The sequence below is a fragment of the Vespa velutina genome, chromosome 7 (genome assembly GCF_912470025.1).
Source record: "Vespa velutina chromosome 7, iVesVel2.1, whole genome shotgun sequence".
Classification (NCBI taxonomy): Eukaryota; Metazoa; Arthropoda; class Insecta; order Hymenoptera; family Vespidae; genus Vespa; species Vespa velutina.
The window spans coordinates 5,135,028-5,161,218 of record NC_062194.1 but is presented as its reverse complement, the minus strand read 5'-3'; the positions used below and the strand labels follow the sequence as shown (position 1 = coordinate 5,161,218).

At 32.4% G+C, this 26,191-nt stretch overlaps 4 protein-coding genes across 10 annotated transcripts in view; 3 read left to right on the top strand and 1 right to left on the bottom strand.

Annotated features, from left to right (window-relative positions):
• Nucleotides 1-1,399: 1,399 nt before the first annotated feature.
• Nucleotides 1,400-6,678, bottom strand: LOC124950622 (odorant receptor coreceptor). The gene is made up of 9 exons (XM_047497582.1): nt 6,383-6,678; nt 6,146-6,274; nt 5,673-6,056; nt 5,325-5,579; nt 4,991-5,250; nt 3,394-3,493; nt 3,149-3,253; nt 2,924-3,079; nt 1,400-2,799 (listed from the first exon to the last, which is right to left on the bottom strand). The coding sequence occupies exons 2-9, from the start codon at nt 6,272-6,274 to the stop codon at nt 2,749-2,751; spliced, it is 1,440 nt and encodes a 479-aa protein (XP_047353538.1). The 5' UTR covers nt 6,383-6,678; the 3' UTR covers nt 1,400-2,748.
• A 5,026-nt stretch (nt 6,679-11,704) lies between these two features.
• On the top strand, nt 11,705-15,029 carry LOC124950746 (alpha-tocopherol transfer protein-like). Of its 3 annotated transcripts, none has more exons than XM_047497950.1 (6): nt 11,713-11,860; nt 12,686-12,782; nt 13,352-13,490; nt 13,693-13,852; nt 14,018-14,487; nt 14,587-15,029. In XM_047497950.1, the coding sequence occupies exons 3-6, from the start codon at nt 13,352-13,354 to the stop codon at nt 14,736-14,738; spliced, it is 921 nt and encodes a 306-aa protein (XP_047353906.1). In that variant the 5' UTR covers nt 11,713-11,860; nt 12,686-12,782; the 3' UTR covers nt 14,739-15,029. The 3 variants fall into 3 exon arrangements, with proteins under 3 accessions (XP_047353907.1, XP_047353906.1, XP_047353905.1); XM_047497949.1 differs by having other exon boundaries at nt 12,686-12,824; XM_047497951.1 differs by lacking the exon at nt 12,686-12,782 and having other exon boundaries at nt 11,705-11,860.
• Nucleotides 15,030-15,170: 141 nt separating this feature from the next.
• Nucleotides 15,171-24,747, top strand: LOC124950745 (endoglucanase E-4-like). 3 transcript variants are annotated; one of them, XM_047497946.1, is made up of 7 exons: nt 15,171-15,936; nt 17,375-17,670; nt 18,923-19,163; nt 19,880-20,158; nt 20,572-20,912; nt 21,123-21,372; nt 21,639-24,747. In XM_047497946.1, the coding sequence occupies exons 2-7, from the start codon at nt 17,638-17,640 to the stop codon at nt 21,923-21,925; spliced, it is 1,431 nt and encodes a 476-aa protein (XP_047353902.1). In that variant the 5' UTR covers nt 15,171-15,936; nt 17,375-17,637; the 3' UTR covers nt 21,926-24,747. The 3 variants fall into 3 exon arrangements, with proteins under 3 accessions (XP_047353902.1, XP_047353901.1, XP_047353904.1); XM_047497945.1 differs by having other exon boundaries at nt 17,323-17,670; XM_047497948.1 differs by adding an exon at nt 18,236-18,242 and having other exon boundaries at nt 15,171-17,670.
• Nucleotides 24,069-26,191, top strand: part of LOC124950744 (glucose dehydrogenase [FAD, quinone]) — an 11,370-nt gene continuing 9,247 nt past the window's right edge. For 2 of the 3 annotated variants that reach the window (XM_047497944.1, XM_047497943.1), the window contains exon 1: nt 25,608-26,191. This exon is cut by the window's right edge and continues 245 nt beyond it. The gene's annotated coding sequence lies outside the window, so the exon portion shown is untranslated. Of the gene's footprint in view, nt 24,206-25,607 lie in introns of those variants that run through there. The other variant, XM_047497942.1, reaches the window with a different exon arrangement.

The following is a 26,191-nucleotide window of genomic DNA, read 5'->3' as shown; positions in this document are numbered from 1 at the left end:
ATAGATAAATAAAGAGAGAAATACATGTATACGTGTGTGTGCATGTGTGTGAGAGAGAGGGAGAGAGAGAGAGAGAGAATAAGAGAGAGAAAGATACGAGATCATTCGTCACTCTCTCTTACTATTCGCTCGAATTACTTCAGGAGCTCTCCTAGCAAATTATGTAACACTTTGTAATTATACGAGCCAAGTTTAACCCCGTGTCGACGTTATCTTATTCACCGTAACGTGATAAGGATGATCTATAACTATATATAAAACACCATTAAACTCGATAGGACGAATCTAAAGTATTCTAATTGTAAGAGAGACAATTAATTGATTGTACGATTGCATCTCGATTATAGGATCAACACGTTTAGAACGAATAACTATATAAAATGTAAACTAACATTCACCTCATACACATGTGTAGCCTCGTCAATTTAAATGTGATCTCATGTATGTTCTCTCCCTCTCCCTCTCCCTCTTCCTCTCTCACTCTCTCTTTCTCTTTTTCTCTCTCTCTCTCTTTTTCTCTGTTTCTCTCCTTCTTTTCTTCCCTCTCTTGTCTTTTTTTTCTCTCTCTCCCTCTTTTTCTCTTGATCATGCGAATGAACAAATACCTCCGTCAAAAATGTTCCGTTTTATTGCTTGTCGCCGTTAATATATACCATCCCAAAATATTCTTCAACGATATCCCTAAGAATGACGTCTTCTTTTCCCCATTGAATTTTCTCTTTCGAGGCGAGTCCTTTCGAAATAGACTGCGGCATCATTCTGCAAGCTTTCTCTTTTCTTCGTTTTCCTTTTTCTTTTCTTCCTCTCTCTCTCTCTCTCTCTCTCTCTTTCTCCCTCTTTCTCTTTCTCTCTCTCTCTCTCTCTCTCTCTCTCTCTCTCTCTCTCTTTTGTTTTATTTTTTCTTTTCTTTTTTTTTTCTTTTTTCTTTTAATAGATCTGCCCAGGGATACCTTTTTCACTTCTCTTTTACCACAAAGCGCCAAAGATTCGATCAACGAAACACGAATTACAAACGACAGGGAATTTGACGAACGGCTAATCGTTCCTGTCACGAGTGAACCGAACGAAGATGAGCTGGACCAAGCGCAGGCAGCAGCATCACGGGAGAGAAGCACGCACGAGGGAAACCCATTCAGCGAGACGTCGACGACGATGACGACCACCAGAGAACGATCGAAACTACTCTTCGCCCGAGTCACTCTTATTTTGCGCATGCGTGCACCGACATTCGCGCCAATTTCTTATTCGACACCACCTCTGATCAGTTCCTTTTACTCGATGACACAACGAATGATATAACAGAATAGAAAATTCGTTTCTTTTTTGTTTCTTTTTTTTCTTCTTTTTTTCCTTTTTCTTTTCTTTTTTTTTTAATAAAAAAAAAAAAAAGATTCAAACGTATCCTTTGGCAAAATTTTTATTACATAAATATAATTACACTTTCACACACCAATGACGATTTCGTAATACTGAACGTTCATTAACTATTTACGAATATGTCTATCAATATATTGTATATTAAACTATGTCTCGCTATTTATAATTGTACGTGTATATGATATAAGATTTCTTCTCCGTTTCTTTTTTTTATTTTAGAAAAAAATGAGACGAATCCTTTAACTTTCATCACTAAATATATTAGTAACAATAATAATCAATAATATTCGATTAAATATATCTACAAAAAGATGAATTCATCGATTTTGAATGTCTCTCTTTCTCTCTCTCTCTCTCTCTCTCTCTCTCTCTCTCTCTCTCTCTCTCTCTCTCTCTCTCTCTCTCTTTCTTTCTTTCTGTCGCATTTATAAAACACAACGAAATTCATTTCACAAGAAACGACGAAATTTCACGAATGCCACACGAATTAATATTTATCGTGCAAATATAGTGAATCTAGTTATAAATACGTTATGTAATGAAAAGAGAAATATTCAAATTAACGTTAAAACATCCAAGTAATTCGATAGAATTTTTTAATTGAAAGATAGTTCGATCGAATTAGAATAATTGTTATTGTACTGTATTATTATAAATTATTATCCAGACGTATCGCGTCAGATATTATTTATTTTACGTATATGTAAAATCCATTTATCTTCCTATCTATACACTATCGTACATCGATATCGTGTGAATAGAATAAAGATGCAAGTTGATTGATCGTACGTTATATATATTTCGATACAAGAAAAATTCATCTTGCATCTTTGTTCTTCTCTCTTAAAGAGATTTGTAAGCGTGTAAACAAATCACAGAATTTCACTTTTATCGATGAGATACTATTGTCTGATGATATTCATAGTCGATTAAAAAGATTTCTCTCGATGACGTAGAAAAGTACATTTAAAACGATTCCCTTCGATAGCCTAACACAACGAGAAAAACAAATATTTTGAAAGAAGCTGCCGTGTCTCATATTCGTCCAACGAACTGACACATATTTCCTGCAATTTTAGCGTAATATCTTTCCCCGTTTTTCTTAACATTTCTCTTACGTAAACATAAGTCCGCATATATAGAGTATTATTACTATTAAATATAATGTTATCATCCGTCATTATTTGAAAATTATCTCCTCGTTAGATGAATTCTTATTTTGATCACGTTTAGATCATGATGACAAATTTAAATTTTGACATATTCCTCGATGAATAATCAACGAACTGAAAATATATCTAATACGACCAGAAAAAAGATAGATTTACACGAGGTTCCCAAATATATTCTTACAATATGATAATCGATTGTTCAGTTGAGCTGTACCAACACCATGAAGTAAGTCACGACAGCTCCCAATACCTATAAAGAAAAAGAGAAAAAAGATCATAAATCTCGTTATCATAAATAGATCACAATCACGTTCCAGAGGCTTGTCATGCATAAACTCGAAAGAATAAGAAGACAAAACTAGTTTGCATCTTACGGAAGCGAAAAGATCCAAAGAGACGGTGAAAAACTTTGCTCCGGAGATGGACATTGCTTTTTGACATTGTTGACAAACGATTTGGACGAAAGTTTTTGCCTCTTCAGAGCCATCGTACCAGTGACACGAATAAGCCGCTTCCATAACCGATGAACTCTGTGTAATATTAAATATTTATTTAATTGAAAAATTTCTTTTAAAAGAAATAATTCGAACTATACGAACCTCTTCTATCAAACGATTGCCGAATATACAGAATAAAAAGACCTGGCCAAGAGTATATAAGAAATAACCGATGACCGTAGCTGAATAGACACTAACAGCGTTTACCTGAAAGGAAGAATTTTACAAAAACCCTTTTCTCTACGTTACCGTGAGAATGATATTAGAAAAGAAGTCAATAGGTGTAACAATCAGGTTAATTATTGATCGTTCGTCTCTCGATGAGCTATTGAAACGTCGACGCTTACCTTTGTAGCCTGATACGCGAGAAGTGTCAATGTGATGGTCGTTGTCAACATGTGAAGTAGTAGAGCTATACCGTAGGCATCTCCAATCGCTGTTACCAATCTGTTAAAATGACATACATTATATACTGTACTTATAACACCGTAACTTCATTTAAATGAATCATAGCAAGCCAAGCAAAAAGAGGTAAATAGAATGTGTCGAGGAAGGTAGGCGGGATGGGGAGACTGATAAACATACATACAAACAAGTTCTTGTATATATGTATGTATGTACGTTCGATGGAGTTAAAGATGAATGAGAAGAAATCGAAAGAACGCCGTTCCATTTTCTTAGCAACAGACTTTTTCACTCGTATAGTCTCCGTATACTTGATGATACCCCAAGTAAGTTTTAATCTGACCCAGTTATCCGAGCATACAATATACACTTAATCGTGCAACTAAGTCTAAAGAACGAGAAACGCCTTATTCGATCCTTCCATCTTTTTTTCTTTCTTCTTTGCCTTGCCCGAGCCCTTTAATAATATTTATATTATGTGCTTGAAGAAACTAGCTTTCTTACTAAAGCTAAATATTTCAAAAGAAGTCATGCTATTTTATTAACTTTACGTTATCAATGCTTAATTATTATTAATATTCTTTTGATTAATATTTAATTGATTAATATTCCTTTACTCAACTTTACTATTTATGAAAAGGCAAATACTATCAAGTTAATTATCTTGAAGAATTGAAAAAGAAAGCAATTGAATTCTTGAAATAATTAATAGGTGTTTAATCGAGTCCTCGAACTTTAGTAACATGTCCAAGAACAAAGAACGTTTGTACTCGGTCATCAAAAGTTGTCGATGTTTCAAAAGCGACTCTAACATCGATGAAACCTTCGCGTGAATGTATGTGTGCATACATGTGTACACAGAAACGCGTATACACTCATAGGCTCACACACAGACATACACCCCATGAATTGTCCAACGAATTGTTCAGTCCGTAGGGCACGTCCCCCGTTGCGGTCAATAACGCGCTGTCTTAGAATAAATACTTTATCGTCGTGGGAAAAGGCGCATCCATCGAACACACTACGAGTGTCCCGACCACGAGAGACCTGTGGAGTATGAGAGGATCACCTCTTACTTCGACATATCATCAACAAAAACACTCAACAATCTCAAGTCCTTTCTTTATCTACTTTTTCGTTTTTTCTTTCACTATAACATCGAAAATAATTCATTCCTTAAATAAAAGATTAAAATTTGAGTATTTTCCTTACTCCGGATCAAAAGGAAACACCACAAATGTTTATTCTACGTGATTACAATAAAACCATGTTATTACGTAGCCCAATATGTCCTTTATAACTGGTATCAAGTACCTAACGTTGTAACAGGAACCTACTATCACACTTCCTCTGCATTGCAGACTAGAAATTACGTGTGAGCTACGTCGTTAACGAAGCTCTTCCATCCATCAAGATTCTTAACAACATTAAAATACGATCAATTACTTTGATACGCAATGATTTTACAAATGAACATCGTTTGTTCCTTGAAATTAAAAATGATGGTTGAGAATAATTTAAGTATTAGGTCGAACTCACCTAACGACGTGTTTGTGTCTTTCCACCCAATACTTGATAGCACTTCTAACGAGCATTTCTTGTTTCTTGGTCAAGCCATTCGGTCCTACACCACCATTGAATGTCATTCCTGCTGTTGGTCGGAAGGTCGTCGTAAAGTCTTGTCGATTGCTGTATATACCACGGAGGTCAAGATCCAGCATACTTTCGCCCCCTGGAGGTGGAGGTTGCGGGGCTGGCTGAGTACCTTGTGTGTCTCTTAAATGCTCGGCACTTCCAGCCTTGAATTTCGAAGTTGTATAAATCCATCGAAAGGTCTATTTATATATTACGAACAGATCGGCATTGTTTTTACCTTGAACAATTCGCTACTATTTGGTACAACCGTGTCGAGAGTTGCACTAAGTTCCATCAGAGGTTTCATGATTTGCTTGAGATGTTGAAGTTGTTCACAGGCGAACAGGAGCCATGAACAGAAAAGAACGTCGAGAGAATTCGAGTTCACCATAGTGAAGAATAACCAATAGAATTGATAAATCAGAGTCATGATGTGTGACATGCCATGGCTAGGATCGTAAGGATACCAAGAACGAACCATCAATCTAGGAATCTGTGATCGTATATCAAAGCAAAAGAAATTGAGAAAATGTGAAAAATAAGTTGACGATTGTTTTTATCAATGTAAAACGTTAGGACATGTTACCTCCACTAAAGAGGTCTCGTTTGTTTCAGGGTCAGTGACTTTTTTCACAGAATCACCGACGAACGTGATACCAGTCCAAGCAATAACTGTTAAGATCGTTGTTGCCCCAACAGCGAAGAGCAAAGTTCTCATTTTTTTCAACGCTATCGCATGATACCTAGCATTGCTTTCGGCGAAGAGTGGATGACTATTTGGATTGTTCCAAATAGCCAATACTCTATAAAATAATTTGCTCCTGACCGCGAAATATACTATTTTGACCACAGGATGTGTAAAGAATAGCAACGTAATTGTATTAGCTGTGAGATCGTCAACGTCGCCACTCTCAAGGGCGAGATTTATTCCAGCGAAACAGAATTGAAGAAGAATCAGAAATAAATGAATCTGAGAAAACGTAAGATAAATGATTGCATTGACCATCGTCATATATCAGGATTAAATCTGATAAACCCTCCCAGAAAAAGTATACTCACGCAGCAATATATTCTATGCATGATCTTGGTAGAACTTTCAATATAATTGAACATAAAGTGTCCACTGAATTGCATAATACGAATATTCGGCATCAAATCCGCTACTAAACCTTGCTGTTTTAATTTCATCTACAACAATCAAAGTTGGAATATTTCAAAATCCAACGTAAACGATACGTTGTTTTCTTTGAAACGTTATATCGATCATGTTGCGATTGAAGGAGAATTGTGACTTACCTTGACGGTTGCTTTTATATCCAGTCAGCACAAAAAACTTTAAACAAACACCAGTTGTAAAGCACAAGATCACCGGGATATTAGGGAGTATTATTGATCAGTGATACTTTTTGATCACTCAAAAAAGAAATACGTTAGACTGTTAGGATAACAATTTGATTATATCCGTTCTTCTCACATACACTCTCACAAAGAGGGTTGCGTCGTCTTCAACGTTGTCAGTCTCGTATCACCTACAAGCGATTTACCTGGCACCCTCTTCTTTCTATTCTTTCTTTCCCTTACTTCTCCCTCTAACTTCTATCAATCCCCCCACGACGACTATCTATCAGCCAAGAAAACCCCTTCCAATCTTTAAAGCGCCAAACGTGGACCAATCGGGTGCCGGTAACCAGGCGTAGACGTTCTAGCGACCCCTGCGGAGCGTCCCTTGACGCCATGTTGTTTCTTGTATCGTCGTAGCAGCTTCTATAGACGATTTAATAATTCAAATTCCATACGACTCAAGTTGAGAGCAGACTTTTCATCGTAACAAACGTAACCGAGAAGAAACGTCCTTCCTTTTTGATCTTTCTTTTTAAAACTTACTATATTTCCTTATTTATTTCTTTCAAGATTTGATAGTTATGAAAAAAAAATATTTGTAAAAGCTGAAGAAGATCATCTTTGGGCTGCTGTTTCTTAGTACTTGAACTTAATTTGTTTATTCTTTCAAGAACATTCGTTGCATAATGAAAAATATATTTAGGATTTAATGGGATATCAATTAGTTGTATAATGTTCTTAAGCTTAGGAAAGTCAATAAAATTTCAACTTAAATTGAATTTCGAACTATTAATCGTAGTAAGTCGGCCGACTGACTTCTCTTACCTTATGACGCATGTAATGTAATTGATGCTCATGTATATTGCAAAGATCTCATGGCAGTTACAACTTTAACGATTTAATATTATTCATTGCTTGTACCGTCCATGCTATGCTATTGTATTTTCTTCAAAGATTTTAACTTCAATTACGGTTCAATTATAATGTCATAAAAATATAATCAAAAATGATTATTCTATTCAAAGAGAGAGATAATATCAATGAGCTACGAATTGGCTGTACATATTATATTTACAATTTATTATAAAATATATTTATACGAAAGCTTACATAAAAATAATGCACAAATAGAACTAAAGGCGATACTTCGAGTGACCTGTGTAATATTGAAATATGTCACCGTATCGACTAAAAGAGAGTTACAAAATAAACCATTGGAGTGAGCACAGTTAGAGATCCTTTATTATTTAGGTTAATGTACTAGTACGAAGCTAGGCAGCCAACCAGCTGTTCAATGACAAATCGTTAATTGTATTTACTTCGTTAGAACACACCTAACTCCGTTGAATGTAATTTAATACAAAGAATAATCGTTAATCGAATTTACTCAATATCCAATAAAAATCGATTTTTAATCGAATGACCCATCGAAAATGCAATATCGTTCTTTACGAAAAAAAAAAGAAACGAAACAAAATAATGTTATATCGAATTCATTTGTCCGTTGCTGTTAGAATTGATTTATTTTAGCGTTGTTTTTTCAGTTGTCCTTCGAAAAAAACGAATTATATGAAACTTCAAGAAACGTGATCGTTCGTAAACTAAAATGTTGAGAGCCAGTTTATTGTTAATTTCTTTGATTAGAATTTTTACGATCTTCTCTCAATCCAGTTGCTTTTTGATTGGCCGTTCAGGTAAATTTGATTTTTGATAAAAAAAAAGATTTAATATAAATAAATCTTTCAATAGGTATTCCATCCTTGTTGACAATACCAGAATCATTAAATTCCATTAAAAATGTTTCTTACGGAAGGATATTGAACGATAAAATGCATGTTGTTAAACTGGAGACAAAGTCTGACGAAAAAATGACTATGAAACACGCGAAGGAAATTCCACGTAGAAAGAGATTCGAGACAACTTTAAAAAACTCGGAAGAACTCTTGACGACTAAATACAACGCTAGTTTTATGAAACATAACTCAAACATTGCTTCTTCTCATTTAAGAAACGTTGTCTTGATTCTCGTTGACACGGCTAAGCAAAGAAGAGAAGAGGTTTGGAATAATTTCGAGAGAACGTACTCGTTTCCAGTTCATGGATACTTTCAGGTATAAAAATTTCAACGAGGTAATATTGTACGAGTAATAATCTTTATTTAAATTTTATTAGGTCGACCATCAAGAAGATAACGGACCGATGAAAATAGAATTAAATGAATTTCTTTTCCCTGGCAAAAAGGAGGACGAATGTGAATGTAAGAAAACATTACGTTCGCGAATATCTGAATTATTAACTTGGGCTCATCGAGTTAAAGAAATGACAACAAGTAAGTTTTATATATATATAGTACATATATATATATATATGTACTCGAACATATTTATTATCGTTAAATGTGTCATCAAAATTATAATTTAGGCGTTCTATCAGCTATAAATTTCTCCATTCCTTTCGTATCCGACGTCGAAGGAAACATCGAGATAGTAAAAGAAAGTGAATCAAATAAAAATAGCACGAAAGAAAGAATTCATAAGCGTGATTTGGAACAGAATGATACGTTCCATGACTTTATGGATTCACATGAAAAAGAAAATAATTCGGATTTACAAAGGAATTATCAAAAAGAAGATATTTCGAGTTATGGTGATATCTGGGATGTGTTCGATTTTTTTAGCAAGATTAGAATTGCCTTTTTTCGAGCGATGATTGATTGCCTGAACGGACCATCGACCAATGGAACGGATGACGAGCTTATTTTTCAAGAATCTTCGCATTTACGAACGAGCTACATTGACTTGGTCGATGGCACAATAAAAAATCTGAAAATAATTTCAGATGACAAAGGCTACATGCTAGTACTCGTAATCCCGGAAAACGAGCTTGTTTCTGTGATAGATCTCTTACGTCACGAGGTTAACTTCCTTCTTTTCCTTGTCAATATTTTAAAATAAACGTTTGCCTAAAGAGAATAGAAAAAAAAAAAAGAAAAAACTAATATCCTTTTTTTCTCCATTTAATAAAAGATTTCTCCATCCGACACGCTCGTAATCGTGACAGAATTATGTTCGGAGGATATCAAGCGTGTATCTTTCTTTGCTGATGGACCAAAAGCTTCGATTCTTTACCGTATACGTATGATCGAAGATCTACCAGATATTATCAAAAGCGTTATAACTTATTCCTGTCAGGATCAAGATTGTAGTAATCCAGATAAACATTTTTATGATATATCAATTAGAAATGTTCGAGATACGAATGATTCACAAATCTTAGAAAATGTTAACAAAACCTCTGAAATAAAATTGGTAGGATAATCTGATATTATTGATTGCAATAGGAATAATTAAACAATTTTTTTTTCTTCTACAGATATCATCTGTATTGCTTTTTCTTTTATTTTTTAGGATAAAAACAGATTTGTAAACGAAACTTTGGTAGAAAGAATCATTGTGTCAAATGGATCGAATATCATAATGAACAAAATAAACATGTTTCTTGGTACATTGACGTCCTTGATCGTTTTGATGACTCTTAATGTATCATAAAACTGATCCTTTCCTCATTTCTGAAGTTTCTGACCTTGCCGAATAGATTTCGACATTTACTTTCTTTTTTCGATCGAAAAGAAAATAAGAAGAAATCAAAAAAAAAAAAAAAAAGAAAATTGTTATCAATCTGTAGAAACTATGAATGATTTTGAACGATCATTTATATGTGTGAAAATTAAGCAAATAAATTAATTGCTTTCATAATTACATATGTCTTCGTCATCGTTATTGTAACTGATTGCAATCGAATGTTAAAGAGAAGCTTCGAAGCGTTACAATAATTCGTCCAAAAGTTCCATGTACGAAATCAAATAAACATCAATAACACAATACTTTTTTCTTTCGTTTTATTATACTTTAAAAGCAATTTCATATGATTTCATAATCGCTTATTACGATTGTACGCTTTTCTACACAAATAAATAACTTTCATCATATTTAGTTAACGCAACCCTTTTCCTAGATCCCCGGTCACGAATGATTTTATTGAAAGAAAATAAAACGAATCGTGCGAATTATTTCTCTCTCTCTCTCTCTCTCTCTCTCTTTCTCTCTTTCTCTTTCTTATCCCATCGTGTGAGTCAAACATTTAGATGTAATTAATTACAAAGAAAAAAATACATTACTTAACTTATTTGAAAGTAAAAAAACTTTCTTGAAAATCTTATGTTTAATGGGAAATAGGTGAAACGAGAGAATAAAATGAACTTTTTTAAAAAGAGTAAGTTTCAAACTACGTAAATAATATCTAGTCTTGCAAGCTAATACTATAAATAATTATTAATAATTATTAAGAATTTTTTATTAATTATTAGAAATAATTAATAAGAAATATTAAAATATCATGTTTCAAAAAATTCGATCAAATTACATGTTAAACGTTTCTCCTATAAGAATATTCTAGATGCAACATTTTGATTTAAAACATAATAGCAAAAATTTCATTAATAGATTTTCCTATTGTTTGTTTACTTGTAACGATGTAATAGAATTATGAGAAAAACGTATTAATTAGGAGCACGAGAGATTCGTAGTGTCCCATTATTCATTTGAAATAATTTAAATAATTCCATGATAATATGATTAATATATGATAATATGATTAAAAGAATGGTAAGAAAAGGAGTAGGCAAAATTAGAAAATACGTACATTCGAACAGAAGATACTGTTTGTACTATCGTGGAATATAATTTGCAGAAAGAAATATTTCCAAGAGAGTTAATTTTGAAAAAGACATCTTTAACGTTCTTAACCCTTTATTCAAACTTATTAAAAATTTAATAATGTCTGGATAAGCGTATACGCATTTTTTGTTGTAATTTACGTACTAGTATGCAACGAAAAAAAGAAATAACATTGAGAATATCGATCTTTACTTCTTTTATCGGTAAACTGTTTTTCTACGTGGTAAACTATTATATCAGTGATAGAGTACTCTAAAGCGTATAACGTAATAGCAATATTTAATTATTTCGAATAACTTTTCATATAATTTTTTGTTTTCTTTTTTTTTTCTTTTTATATATAGTATTATTATAGAACTCTTCAAGAGGAATCCAACGATCGAAAATTGAATAAATTAGGACATCAAAAAATCATAAATATTAAATCAAATATTTTTTTATTGTATAGCATCATAATGATATACTTACATATACTGAGAGTTCGCAAGTAAAATCGAGAGTGGGGTATAGTACGATATAAAGGAGAACCGGTCCAAGAGTTAAGTTATCCCACTCCGTCGCTCGTGCTCCATCTCTTCGACGAGCAAGCAGTAAGAATTCTTACATTACTTTCGATCGCGTCCTCAAAGTAAATCCTTTCGTCGATCGCTCCTGTCATATCGGTTGCCACGCGTTACATATATACATCATATACAAGGTAAGTAATTATTACAAATAAATAATCTCTAGAAAGTTAAATTTAATAATCGATTTTAATTATCGTTACATTATCGGTTAGATTATTTGATCTATTTCAAATTAATCATTCAACTAATTTTTATTATAATTCATGGTAACAATAGTAACATAAAAATTGCTCTTTCTCGAAAGATTTGAGTATGACTAATACTGAATTTATTAATAATCAAGTGGTAATACTTGTGATGTCATTTTAAGAACAAACACTGCTGTGGGTATTATCTTAAATGTATTTAGTAATCATACGCTCGAGAATGTAAATAGTAAAGCAAATTTTCTCTGCAACTGTGAAAGGCATTCTGAATACCTTTCTATCGCATTGCCTAATTTCAGGTTTCACTAAGGATAATGGTTTGGCAACCACGATTTTTATTTTTATGTTCTTTCGACATTATTTCTTGTATGAATGTGTCACACTTAGGAATGTGAACTTTACACTCGTTCATTAGACTTTTCACATGAAAATATTTCAATAGACTAGAAAAATACTTTCAAATCGAATAAATCAATGGAAAACTGAAGTTAATTTATCATACAACCTGTATTTTACAAGTGATATATATATTTTTTTATTGATTTTAATTATTCCTATCGTGCGTCTACATCACTGTAAAACTAATTATATGTATGCGGTATCTATATATATAAATTAAGATTGTCGATTAAGTTTTCAATCGATTCAGTTCAAATCTTTCTATTTATGTATATGTATTTATATAAAAAAGAAAGAAAAAAAAGAAGAACAAAAAAAATAAATAATATTAATTATCGTATTTTTCTATAGATTATAAAAAAAAAAAAAAAAAGATAGGGCAAAAGTCTCCTATTTCATGAACCGTGACGAGTCTGGAGAAAGTTTCTATTGAGCAATAAAGCTGTTGGTCAGTCATAATTTCTCACATAAGCATTGACTACTTGCGCAAGTAATATTATAGTCCATTATTACATATTACACTTACACATAATGATAAAACAAAGAAACGGATGTTAGTTAAATTACGCTTAACCGAATATGCTGAAAATCGTAGTTATGTTGAAATGCAATTATGTTTCGTTTTATTCGATTAATTTTTTTTTTCTTTTTATTTTCAAAAAATGTCACATTGGTTTTAAATAATTTATATAATCGAACTTTGCATTTACATCGTTTTCTTTAAACGAAAGAATGAACTATCAAGTGTTTGGTAAATTTAATGTTAAATCAACAGCTCTCACCTTAAGACGAAAAAAGTATTATTATTTTGTTTTTATGGGATGATTTACATTGCATTTATTATCATTCATTATGCAATGATCGCATTCATAACATACTCGTAATAAGATGCTAATGATAATATTTCGCTGGCTATTTTAATATACATATATTACAATTTAAAAAATAATAATTTACTATGCATATATATGTATATATATATATATATATATATATATATATATATATCATTTATAGATGTTGCTAATACAACCAAAGGAAGAGATGTCAAAATTGATTAGAGTGCGACTCAATGAAAATGTAACGACTCGAGACAATGATTTGAAGATCATCAAGGAATGGCTAATCAAACAACCACATTTACCTAATGTCGATGGTAAAATATTCACTTATACATTAATATAATTTCTATGAAAAGTACCGATGATAAAAAGTTACTTACAAAAAAATCAGACGTAAACGGACAAAAACAATAGCTCATAAATATGTATCTCTTTGGTAACTAATTAATGTCCATTTATATAATGCATATGATCGTAAATAATCGTTTATGTATGACAAATAATTGTTTTTCTCAGATGATCAAATGTTGATGACATTTCTCCGTGGATGCAAATTTTCTTTGGAAAAATGCAAAAAGAAACTTGACATGTATTTCACAATGCGAGCAATCGTACCAGAGTTCTTCAGCAATCGTGACGTCACACAGCCGGAATTAAAAGAAATACTCGATATAATGTAAGCATACTCGTGGAAATATTTAATATTCAAATTTTTTTTCTATTTTTTTGAAGAACTTTAAACTTTAGTATCACAGTGTTTAAAGAACTTTAAACACTGTGATACTAACGAAGAAATTATATAAGATAATAAAAAGAAAAATAATAAATAAATTATTTACAGAAATATTCCACCAATGTCAGGCTTAACAAAGGATGGATGCAGAGTGATAATAATGCGTGGAAAAAGGAAGGATACACTAACACCGAATGTACCAAATCTAATGAAACTCGTTATGATGATAGGAGACATTCGTCTCAAAGAAGAAATTCATGGTGTAGCTGGTGATATTTATATTTTAGATGCAAGTGTCGCAACACCGTCACATTTTGCCAAATTCACTCCTACGATCCTGAAAAAATTTCTTGTTTGTGTTCAAGAGGCTTATCCCGTAAAATTGAAGCAAGTACACGTGGTGAACATCAGTCCGTTAGTCGACACAATAGTAAACTTCGTTAAACCATTCCTGAAGGAAAAGATACGGAATCGAATTTTTATGCACAGTAAACTAGAAACTCTTTACGAGTATATACCCAAAGAAATTTTACCCATCGAATATGGTGGCGATGCTGGACCTATTCAAGTAGTACACGGTATGAATATTGAATTGATTTAAATGTTAATTTAAAATATACCAAATGATTCATTTTATTTCATTTCCTCATTCTTCTTTCTTTCTTTTGAATTTATAGACGCCTGGATAAAGAAATTAGAAGAATATGGTCCGTGGTTCGCTGCACAAACATCTGTCGTAGCAAACGAAACGCTTCGACCAGGCAAACCAAGGACTCACGACGATATTTTCGGTCTCGATGGATCTTTCCGACAATTGACGATCGATTAAAATCATCCTATGTCGGAATTAATAAATGATCACGCAAGTTATCAGTATCAATAGTTGTTCAAAAATTTTCGGTTGTATTCGTTGCTTGAACCAAACGTATTAAATAATCGTTCTTCGAATATTAGTTTTAGTTAGGATGGAGAAGCATGTTTTGCATGTTATAGTTTATTTTTCTATCTATTGAATATTCTTTTATTTATATTAATATAATAGATTTTGGCAAAGTTGAACGTACGCCACGATTTTTGATTATTTAATTAAAAAAAAAAAGAGCCACAAAATGTGCGTTAATTATATGCGTATCTGTGTTTCTTTTTTCATCTTCCAAGAAACTAAGAAATATCATTTAGAATGATCGTTCAATTTCATTATTTCCATCAATTACGAGTAATCGAACATATATAAAAATAAAATAAAAAAAAAAAACGAAGAAAAAACAGAATAGACTGATATCGTTGTTTTGAAAAGATTCAGACATTATCGAAACAAAATTATCTCCCCTTTCGTAAAAGTGAATTCGTATGAAATTTAGTAAATGAATTTAAAAACGTTACATATTCATATTAGACATATCACGATACATCAAACTTAATATTATTTTTCTGATCTTTATCGTGTCTTTATAATAACGCGAGATTAGATGTGTAAAAGGAATAAAAAAGACATCTCTTTGAAAATAATTCGGAAATCTATTTTAAACAATTAAACCATTGTATGTGTGCGTATGTGTATATATATATATATATATATATATATACATATATATATATACATATATATATGTATATGAAATATTTTCTCGTACGAAAAGTCAGCTTTTACATAGCGAGTTCTCTCCTCTCCTTCTCCCGAACACTCGTCCCCACTTCCACATCCTTCAGCGACGAGTACGATGGTCGTCCACTCGCGCTGGTAGTCAGTCAGTAAGTCACTCAGTCAATCAGAGTACTCGCTAAGTCAAAATCGATGATTTACTCGGATTCGCTGATCAATAATAGAAACGTTTGCCAACGATTTTCATCTTCTTTCAAGGAGAAGAAGTTCTCTCGCGTATTACCTGCTACAACATAAGGTCGTATCGTCGATAAAGACGCGGCAAAGAGACAAGTACGCTTCATGCATGCAAATCGTTCGATTCGATGACTAATAACGACCAAGAAGAACGAACGAGCGAAAGAACGACGAGAAGCATCGTATCGTACGAATCTAATTTTCTTTTTTTATCACAAAACTTACGAAAGTCAGAATTAACTTTCTCTTTTCTCTCTCTCTCTCTCTCTCTCTCTCTCTTTCTCTCTCTTTCTCTTCCTTTTTTTCTTTCTTTCTTTCATTGTTTATCTCTTTCTTCCTCCCTCCCTCTCTCTCTCTCTCTCTCTCTCTCTCTCTCTCTGTCTCTCTCTCTTTTTCTCTCTTACCTCAAGGAGGATTCAGGTGGAAAAGTGTAAAGTGTAAAAAGTGAAGTGAAAGAAAAAAAAAATAATAATATTAGAAAAACAACGAGCTCCATAAATATTAATTTATATTAACAGGATCGTCAATTTTCTGAGAAAAGAAAATAAACAAATAAACAAATAAACTTGTCCGACAATAATTGCTATTGACGCTGGAATACGCTCGAGAACGATAGTAATTATTTCGAACGTGGGTCATCGTACGCGCGAGTTCGTTCCTCGACGGACGATCATCCTTTGCTCTACTTTATCCCTCGTATGATAAACTCTTTTCCTTTTTCCTTCTTAAATATATCCATCACGTGGAAATTATTTGAATGGTAAAAGTCAATTCATAAATCAATCGAATAATAATTAGTTTCTTCCTTCCTATCGTATACTGACGAACGAGTACACAGAACGTCATCGATACTTGGAACATGTCGATCATTAATGGGTTTTCCCGATCCAACGTTTGACGATCGTACATGCGAGCTCGATAGACAAGTAGGATAGCAAAGACATATGTATATATTCAATGAAAACTATTATTTATACTTGTCCATATTTTCTAGATATATTTAATATTAACTTATGCAACGTATGTATGTATGAATGTATATGTTGACAATTGTAAAAGAGGAGAGAGAATATACAACGTATTCCTCGAAGCCAGATAGACAAGAGCGAGTGGTAAAAAGTTAAGGGCAAATTTATCGTAAAGTGATGATAGAAAGGGGAATAATATAATGTTGTAGTAAGGAAAGAGAGAAAGAGAAAGAGAGAGAGACAGAGAGAGACAGATAGACAGATAGGCAGACTAATATAAGAAAGAAAGAAAAAAAGAGTAACAGGGAGAGAGGGAAACTCGAGCTTATTATTGTGCTCAGCTACTGTATACAAATAGTACAACTCGAGAGACAACCTTCGTAGTTCGATTTCATGAAAAGTCACGCAACAATATCTCCAACGTATTTATATATCCTCGAGAACGATTATTATTATTTACCCCTAATAGCTGTACTACATACATACATACATACATACATACATACATACTTACATACATACATACATACATACATTCTCGATGAATTTTGGTATGCGTTTGATAATCGATGATTCAATTGGTTCTCTTACATTTTCTCAAATAGATACGACAAACGCGCGATTAGAGCGTGCTAATAACTTCCACTCCTGCCCTAGTGTATCTACTTACTGAGAAAAAAAGAAGAAAAAGGTCGAAGAAGATGATCGTTGACTTCGAAAGGATACGCTATGCCGAATGGAACTGACGTCAAGAAATAGAAGCGATTATGCGGAGATTTATTCGAACATCGTAAGAACGAGGAGGTCGTACGAAAGGATACAGTGAAGGAGAGACCAAAAGAGAAAGAGAGAGAGAGAGAGAGAGAGAGAGAGAGAAAAAGAGAGAGAAAGAGATAGAGATAGAGAGAGAGAGATAGAGAATGAAGATCAACGTTATCTTCGCGTGCGCCACGGTGAGTTTTCTTCCCTCAAGGCGATTTCGAAATGAGATTAGCAATTACTCTTTGGTAGATTCTTTCTTTGATGACGTACGTTGACGTGTTTCCTGCCATCTTACGTCACATCCTTCGACTTCATCTCATCCGTACTAATGTATATATATACATATATATATATACATATATATATATACCTATATATATATATATATATATATATATATATATATATATATATATATATATATATAAACATTATTACCATCGAATGAAACACATAATGTGTAATATCTCGATCACACAATTAGTTCGGTTACCCAAATATTTACTCATATGTGGTTTATACATAATCAAATATTATTAATCTTTGACTGTGTGTTAACCACGAAAGGAAGTGGGAATGAGACGACGACTTCCGGTCCTCATCTCATTCTCTCTCTCTCTCTCTCTCTCTCTCTCTCTCTTTTTCTCTCTCTCTCTTTCCGTCTTTATTTTTCGCACGTGGCCGCCCATTAATTTCATGCTGAAACTTTTGCCTTGCTTATTTCTATATGTCGATACGATTGATTGAAAATCAAAGATATAAGGTACGAATTTGTAAAACACATACGCACAAAGACAAATGTCAGAAATATTTCTATCAATAGAAAAATTCTAATGAAACATAATATAAAGAAAAAAAGAAATTTATGTATAAATTGTGTGTTGAAAACGTAGGTGAGATCCGTCTATATTTCTCGTGCAGCTCTCTCACGCACGTTTACCTCTTCTAAGAAATTCTTCGAGTTCGCCGACCACATAGTATATCTGTATGACAAACGCCAACACCCTCCGCAAATACCGTCCTTATTGTAAACTCATGTAGTGCTTTTTCTTTTTTCTATTCTTTTTCTTTCTCTTTCCTCGAGGTACCGATATGTGACGAGAAAGAATCTTCCAATGCGCGTACAGAAAATCAAATTTTAACGAAACACTCGCGAATGTTTCTCTCTTGAGATGAAAATTTTTTAACGAAAACAAAATGAAACTTGTATATTTATATATTAAACCAATGAGATCGATGATTAATAATAACGATAATTAAATAAATAATATTAATTATTTATACGTAATTAAAGACATTTGAACACGGTAATTCTATTGTACATAATAATTCTCTCATTTATGTCTCAATAAAAATTCTACATTGTTTAAAGCAATAGTACGTTTGTATACATACCCCAAAGAGGGTTCGATCTCATATAATAAAAAATTGTAAAATTGACAGGCTTTAACGATAACATCCGTGGCCTCGATTATGAAGATAAGCGCCACCTCAGCGACCTCCGTGAAGCCAATCGAAGAAGGTGAGGGAGACTATGCTCGAGTTCTAGAGCTCTCTCTATTGTTCTACGAAGCGCAACGATCCGGTAAACTTCCGGAAAACAACAGAATATCGTGGAGAGGTGATTCCGCATTGAGTGATCGCGGAATCAATGGCGAAGATCTTACGGGTGGTTATTATGACGGTGAGTTTTAACATAATAACATTATCGTTGGTGATCCAATTTTTAAATTCTACTTTTACTATTATACTATCCTAATATACGAAATTAAGAAAAGCTTGAGTTTCTTCGAGTTGTCGATATATTAGAGGAAACGTGTGATTAAGAGGAATTCAATTATCGCTATTAGCTCGTTACGTATCATCGGTGCGAGTCTTCTCGTACGTAAGTAACTACGTTTCTCTCGTTCCTTCAATCTTTCTCTTTCTCTTTCTCTCATTGTCAGACTCAAGTAGATAAGGAGACGTTTCGGCGAATTAATGGATCGTATGTCATGTATCGGCGTTCAACAAATATTATGAAAGAGAACGGTTTCGATAAAGAATATATTTCGAGAGGAAACACGTGAACGATTGTGCACGGTATACGTCAGTTAAAAGACAAGATAGTGCAACGTGTAGGATGATAACGAATAACAAAGTGTTAAGAATGTTTCAGGAATTTTTATCAATGAAAAGTTTCAATCCTATCGGAAGGATACAATTTTTTATCGCGTTAATGTAAAAGTAAAAAAACAAAAAAGGAAAAAAAAAGAAAAAAGAAAGAAAAAATGTGGAAAGTTATAGGTATCAATTCAAAGAGATATTCTTTTCTTAAATTTCTTATTTACTACTGTCTATCAGTATGACATAATTTTGACAAACGTATCTTATCATCTATCTTTTTTGTATATCTGACAGCCGGTGATTTCGTAAAATTTGGTTTCACCATGGCATCAACGACAACACTTTTAGCATGGGGAGCTGTTAGCTGGCCGGAAGCTTATATTGAGGCCGGACAACTCGATGAAATTCGTAAAGCCATTAAATGGGCTACCGACTACTTTATCAAATGTCACGTAAGCGAGTTCGTCTTTTACGGACAAGTTGGTGATTTTTCCGTCGATCATACGTATTGGGGAAGACCGGAAGAATTGAATACAACAAGGCCAGCTTACAAGATCGATCCTGATCATCCTGGTAAATCTATTTCGAACTAATTAAAAACGAATTTTGTTACCCTCTTCAATTAAAAATTTACTTCTATAACTATCCTTGACCTCATTCCTCACCCACCTGAAAGTAAATTTTCCTAATTATGTATCTCTATCATAATCGCCATATAATTGGATTCCTCGTATATATATTTTACGAGTCATTAAATTTATTATTTCCATATTAGACGCGTAGATGTATACGACGTACAACATATTCATCGAATCGATAAAAGTAGTTCATATTATTTACTCGCTTTCAATATCTCGTCATATCGACGTATCACATTATAATTCTCATTCGATATAGTAAATAATTTCTAATTAAAATTCCATCATAAATAAAGAAAAAAAAAAAAAATATCGTTGAAATAATTATATCATATTTTTTTTATCAAGGTTCTGATTTAGCCGGTGAAACTGCAGCGGCACTCGCAGCATCCAGTATTGTATTCAAGAACGTCGATCCAAATTATAGCGAACGCTGTCTCAAACATGCCAAGGAGCTTTACAATTTTGCTAATAAATACCGTGGTCTTTATCACAGTGCAATTCGTGGAGCAGCGCAATATTACGAAAGCACTGATTACGGAGACGAGCTAGCTTGGGCTGCTGCTTGGCTCTTCAAAGCAACTAACGATTCGAGATACCTTGAGGATGCGGAGCATCATTATCAACATTTTCATCTTAAGGAAAGACCAAACGAGTTCTTTTATAATAAAAAGGTTGCCGGAGTTCAGGTAAGAAGAAAAATATGTAAAAAGAAAATATATATATATATATATATATATAAGAACTAACTGTATATACATATGTGTTTGTGTATATATATATAAATCGATAATTTTCTAAATATATACGTAATTTTATTAAAAAAAAAAAAAAAACAAATTCAATTTATATTAATAAAACGATCAATTCTCCAGATTAACAGCCATTTCGTTTTATAGGTTCTGCTGGCACAATTGACAGGTCAACCGGAATATCAAAACGCCGCGTGTGCTTTCTGTGATTTTTCCGTTCGACAACAAAAGCGCACGCCTAAAGGACTATTGTACATCGACAAATTCGGTACTCTTTGTCATGCTGCAAACGTGGCATTTGTTTGTCTGCAAGCTGCTGATTATCCCAATATCGGTGATCCCCAGGAATATCGTGAATTTGCAACGCAGCAGATCTCATATATGCTAGGTGATGAAGGTAAAATGGTTTAGTTGAATGATATTATGTTATTCATTAAATTGTCGCAAACTATATCGAAAAATAATATTGATATAAAGAAAAAAAATGAAAAAAGAGAAAAAAGATAAAGCAAAACAGAATAAAAAAAAAAGAAAAAAAAAAAGAAAATATTTTAAATATCATCTTATATAAGACGATGTAAAGAGAGAATATTATTGTATTAAGAATAATTTAATAAGAAGATAATGTTATTAATTAATTTATTAATTTTTGTAATGAATTAGGAAGAAGTTATGTCGTTGGATATGGATATAATCCACCTACACAACCACATCATGCAGCATCCTCTTGTCCAAATAAACCTGCCCCTTGCGGGTGGCCAGAATTCGATAGACAAGAACCAAATCCTCAAATACTTTACGGTGCTTTAGTATCCGGACCGGACGAGGCCGACAAGTTTCAAGATCATCGAGAAGAATATATTTATACTGAAGTTACGCTCGACTATAACGCCGGTTTCACGAGCGTTTTAGCGGGACTATTACAGTTACAAATTAAGAAAGTAGAATAAATATTCATATCTAGGATGTTCGATCGAGTTAGAATTAGGCGTACGATCATTACGTAAACGATGTAATAATCGACGTCAACTGTCTGATGAACGCCCGTCGCTATCAATCCTCATATGTGATTTTATTTAACATATATTGAAATTTTTAAATGCCTTTTTTTTATTTTTACCATTGATTGCAAAACGAGATTTCGAATTTTCTATTTCGAATGATTATAAATACTTAATGCGACTTTTCGTACTAATTTAAAAGATCTTCATTTAGGTTTATATTGTTGTTCTTTATATTTTTTAATTTAAATCTCATGTAGTATACCTATATACTATATTTATATGTATATACTATATATGTATATATTTTCGTTTAGCTGCAGGGAAAATTTGTCCGTGAGATTTTTTCTTCTTCTTCTTCTTTTTTTTATTTTTATTTTTTTATAAAAGGAAACAATATTTTTAATCTTAATGGAAGAGATAATTATTTCTTATCCGACGTTGATTGTTCCATTGATTTTATTTAATAAACGTATATCTTCCTGCGTTTCCTTGCGACAAACGTTAAAATACTTACAAAGCGCCGATCTTCTCGTATTATCGTATTATTGAAGATTCGATAAAGATACGATAACAATTCGTTATTTTTAGTTTTCTTTCCCTTAATTACGGGCGATCGTTAGAAGAGATCCAAGGATGGCTATGAGCTATACATTTCTTACTTGCCTCTTGATCGTAATTTATTTCCGTACCTTTTGCGAAAAGAACAATTTTTGTTTCGTGAAAAGACGTTAATGACGTAGTTTAATCGACCTCTTTTATTTTTTAAGATTTAAGCCATCTTTTGACTTCATCTCTTTTTTTTCTTTTTTTTTTTTTAATTTTTTTTTTTTTTTTTTTTTTTTTTTTTTTAATGAAAGTATACCATCTAATATACTTTTTACGTAACATTTTAGAAACCTTAAGCTTAACTCGTTATCGCTTTCTTTTCTCACTATCAGGCTGTGTACTATATTATGTTATTATATTACATCGCGTCGTATTATATGAGTATTAAATAATTGAAAGACGAAAAGTGTTATTTTTTGTCTGTATTATAATGTTTTACAATAAGTTAGAATTTTAACTTGAATTATATACTTATTTTAGAGTAATCAAAGTTTTAGATTATTAACAGGATTGTTCTACGTTATCAAATATATATATATATATATATATATATATATATCGATGTGATCGATATCAATGATTCGATCGTACAATTATAAATTTTTTTATATCGATCGAAACATTTCCTTTATGTTTATGTAATGTAAATTTGGCTTGTAAATGTCCATTTATGTTTCAAGCGTGGATCTTTCTCCGTGTCGTATTATTGCCTCGAGCCAAAAGTAAAAGTATGCTAAATCGTCGAGTCGTCGAAAAAAGATTTCGGAACATATTGAATATTTCAACTAGAAAATCATATGATTCTCGTCTATATACGTATTGATATCAACATTTTTTTTTAACACATTTCTATTATTAAACGTTAATGTTAAGCTGTTTCCGAACAGGATCGTGGAAAGAACGATATTGTCGATATTGGTATGAAAGATCAAATTAAAAAAAAAAAGGAGTATGTATGTACGAACGAGCATTCGAATGTATGTGTATGTATGTGCGCGCGCGCGCGCGCAACTGTAGCTAATGACAAATAGAAAAATCGATATTTGCAAATTATGTCATCGATAAAAATATTTCCACATCGATCATAAATGTCGATAGGAATATTTTCATACATCGACCAGGATCTAAAAATGTTAAGTAATAAATTATAAGGTAAACAAGTTTATAAAACTTTAAATTGTGTATCTAGAATCGATATATTTAATTAAAAAAAAGAAAGAAAGAAAAAAAGAAAGAAAGAAAACAAAACAAAAAAAAGAACTTGTAAAACTACAACGCAACAAATGAAATTCCGTCCGCGTAACAAGTTTGTAAAGGATAGAACTATCATACCTTCCATTCGCAGTCTCTGGAAACACTTCCATGGATTGAAAGCAGAAGGGAAGGCCGAAAGGAGGTGGAAGTTGTCGAATATTACAAGCGCGATGGGAATGGTACCGGCCTAGTCGGTTCTTGATCGTGCCACTGTAAGCCACGATTTTGTTCAATCCGATAGTGTCACTGAAAGGGTACATACATCGTTCCAAATCAAAGGTCTTAGGTGTGTGTGTGTGTGTGTAAACTCGTTTAAATATCGGCCTTTAGATAGCCGATACGAAACAAGTCTAAAACGGCTTAAAGGTGAGCCAATCCTTTTTTATACATTTATCTTTCGCTCTATTGTCTATTCATTCAAAATATATTATATATATATATATATATATATATATATATATATATATAGAGAGAGAGAGAGAGAGAGAGAGAGAAAGAGAGAAAGAGAGAGAGAAACACACATATGCATATATATATATACTTATAACAAATAAAAAATTGTATTCAATGCTACCATCCAGGATCCTGTTTATTGGTTCGACTTTCGATTGCAAACTGAAATAGATATTTTAATGTTTACAAAGGCAATTTTTGATGATATCAATAACTTGTAGCGTTAATTGGACCGAAGAAGGTAAACGAGTCAATATCAAACAGCAGGTGTACCTAATCTTACTAATTATTACTCAATTCCATTGCACACCTTGGCATTAACAGGAGGGTCAACACACCTTTCCCTTGAAATATTTTCAACTATTTACATTCTCCTCGTAGAAAACAGCATTTTCGTTTTTCGTGTTGTAATCATTAAATCAAATTTATTAAAATGAATTAATTGTCTGAAAAAAGAAAAAAATGTGTCTTCTCTTTTATCCATTTTCCAATCCATGAAACCAATGAATAAAAGTTATACGATCGTATATTAACGAGACACAAGATGCGTTCTTATGTTAGATCGTAGAAAACTTGCTGTAACCGAAGTAATTTCTCAATCTCTGACATATATATATATATATATATATATATATATATATACAAATAAGTATATATATAGGTATATTATGTATATATATATATATATATATATATATATATATGTAAGTATATTGTGTATGTATATATATATATATATATATATATATATATATATATATATATATAGACATACTGTTGCATATACACTTACTGATACTACAACGAAAATAGTTTTTTTCAGAAGAAAAACTATTTACCTCTTTGCTATGCTTCACCAAGGTACTTCATCATTTTTATGTCCATATAAATCTTAACAACTACAAAATTCATTGAAGAAAAAAGTGTGAAACATCGTACCGATTTATTGTTACCCATAATCGTACGCGTACATTATTATTCTTCACAATGAGAAGCTCTTTTTTCAAATTCATAAAACCGAAGGGTACAAATTATACGATCATATACGTTAACGAGACGCAAGATGCATTCTTATGTTAAATCATTGAAAACTTCTACATATGCATAGTATAAAATATGCAAAACATTAAAATATCATATTATAATGAATTTGATGGTTGATTTGGCAAAACAAGCTTTATTTTCTTTTTTTCTTCCACTTCATCCATAATATCCTAATCATTGAATATCGACTACAAAAATCCTAGCTCGAGAACGTCAAATTCATATAATTGTATATGTTTCGTCATTTTCACGTAGCATGTGCAACAAAACGCATATACCCGGTAATTATCTGAGTGTTTAATGTAAAGAGGGAAAAAAAAGGAAAGATAAAAAGGTAACCAAAACAAAAGAAAACATAACGGAAAATATACTGGAACGAGAAAATATATATATGTATTTAAAAGAAGCTGCAAAAATGCGTGACTTTCGTAATCGATGGTAAGAGACTCGATGCAGTTCTCGGTCAGTGAACGTAACGGTCTTGTGTAAAAAGAAAAAGACATATATGCATTACGTCGAAGCCTTACTTGACATGTAAATTGTCGACCGTGATGGTAAACAATTAGGAAAAAATGTTCTTTTAAAAGAAAAAGTTTTTGTCCACATATTTTTAATCTCTAAATAGATGGGAACAATAGAGAAAATTAGAACGTATCGATTCGTTTCCGATAGAATTCAATTAAAACGGACGAAACGGAGTACGGAGGCCCAGGATGTATCAGAATATCTGACAATGAGAATTGTAGGAAGAGGAAACTCGGCTTGTTGTAAAAATGTTACACAACGAAGAGAATACAGGATCAGAGTTTCCCCTTCAATTCTTCACCGTACGAGAAAGCTTCCCGTTACTGGGAT

Excerpts from the sequence above, each read along its gene's own strand:
- LOC124950622 (XM_047497582.1), bottom strand. The coding sequence starts at position 6,274 with ATGAAATTAAAACAGCAAGGTTTAGTAGCGGATTTGATGCCGAATATT. Across the intron at positions 6,057-6,145 it reads TGCATAGAATATATTGCTGC|ATTCATTTATTTCTGATTCT; the intron begins GTGAGTATACTT and ends ACGTTTTCTCAG. Across the intron at positions 3,254-3,393 it reads TCGCGTATCAGGCTACAAAG|GTAAACGCTGTTAGTGTCTA; the intron begins GTAAGCGTCGAC and ends TCTTCCTTTCAG.
- LOC124950746 (XM_047497951.1), top strand. The coding sequence starts at position 13,352 with ATGTTGCTAATACAACCAAAGGAAGAGATGTCAAAATTGATTAGAGTG. Across the intron at positions 13,853-14,017 it reads AAAGAAATACTCGATATAAT|AAATATTCCACCAATGTCAG; the intron begins GTAAGCATACTC and ends AATTATTTACAG. Across the intron at positions 14,488-14,586 it reads ACCTATTCAAGTAGTACACG|ACGCCTGGATAAAGAAATTA; the intron begins GTATGAATATTG and ends TTGAATTTATAG.
- LOC124950745 (XM_047497946.1), top strand. The coding sequence starts at position 17,638 with ATGAAGATCAACGTTATCTTCGCGTGCGCCACG. Across the intron at positions 20,159-20,571 it reads GATCGATCCTGATCATCCTG|GTTCTGATTTAGCCGGTGAA; the intron begins GTAAATCTATTT and ends TTTTTTATCAAG. Across the intron at positions 21,373-21,638 it reads ATATATGCTAGGTGATGAAG|GAAGAAGTTATGTCGTTGGA; the intron begins GTAAAATGGTTT and ends GTAATGAATTAG.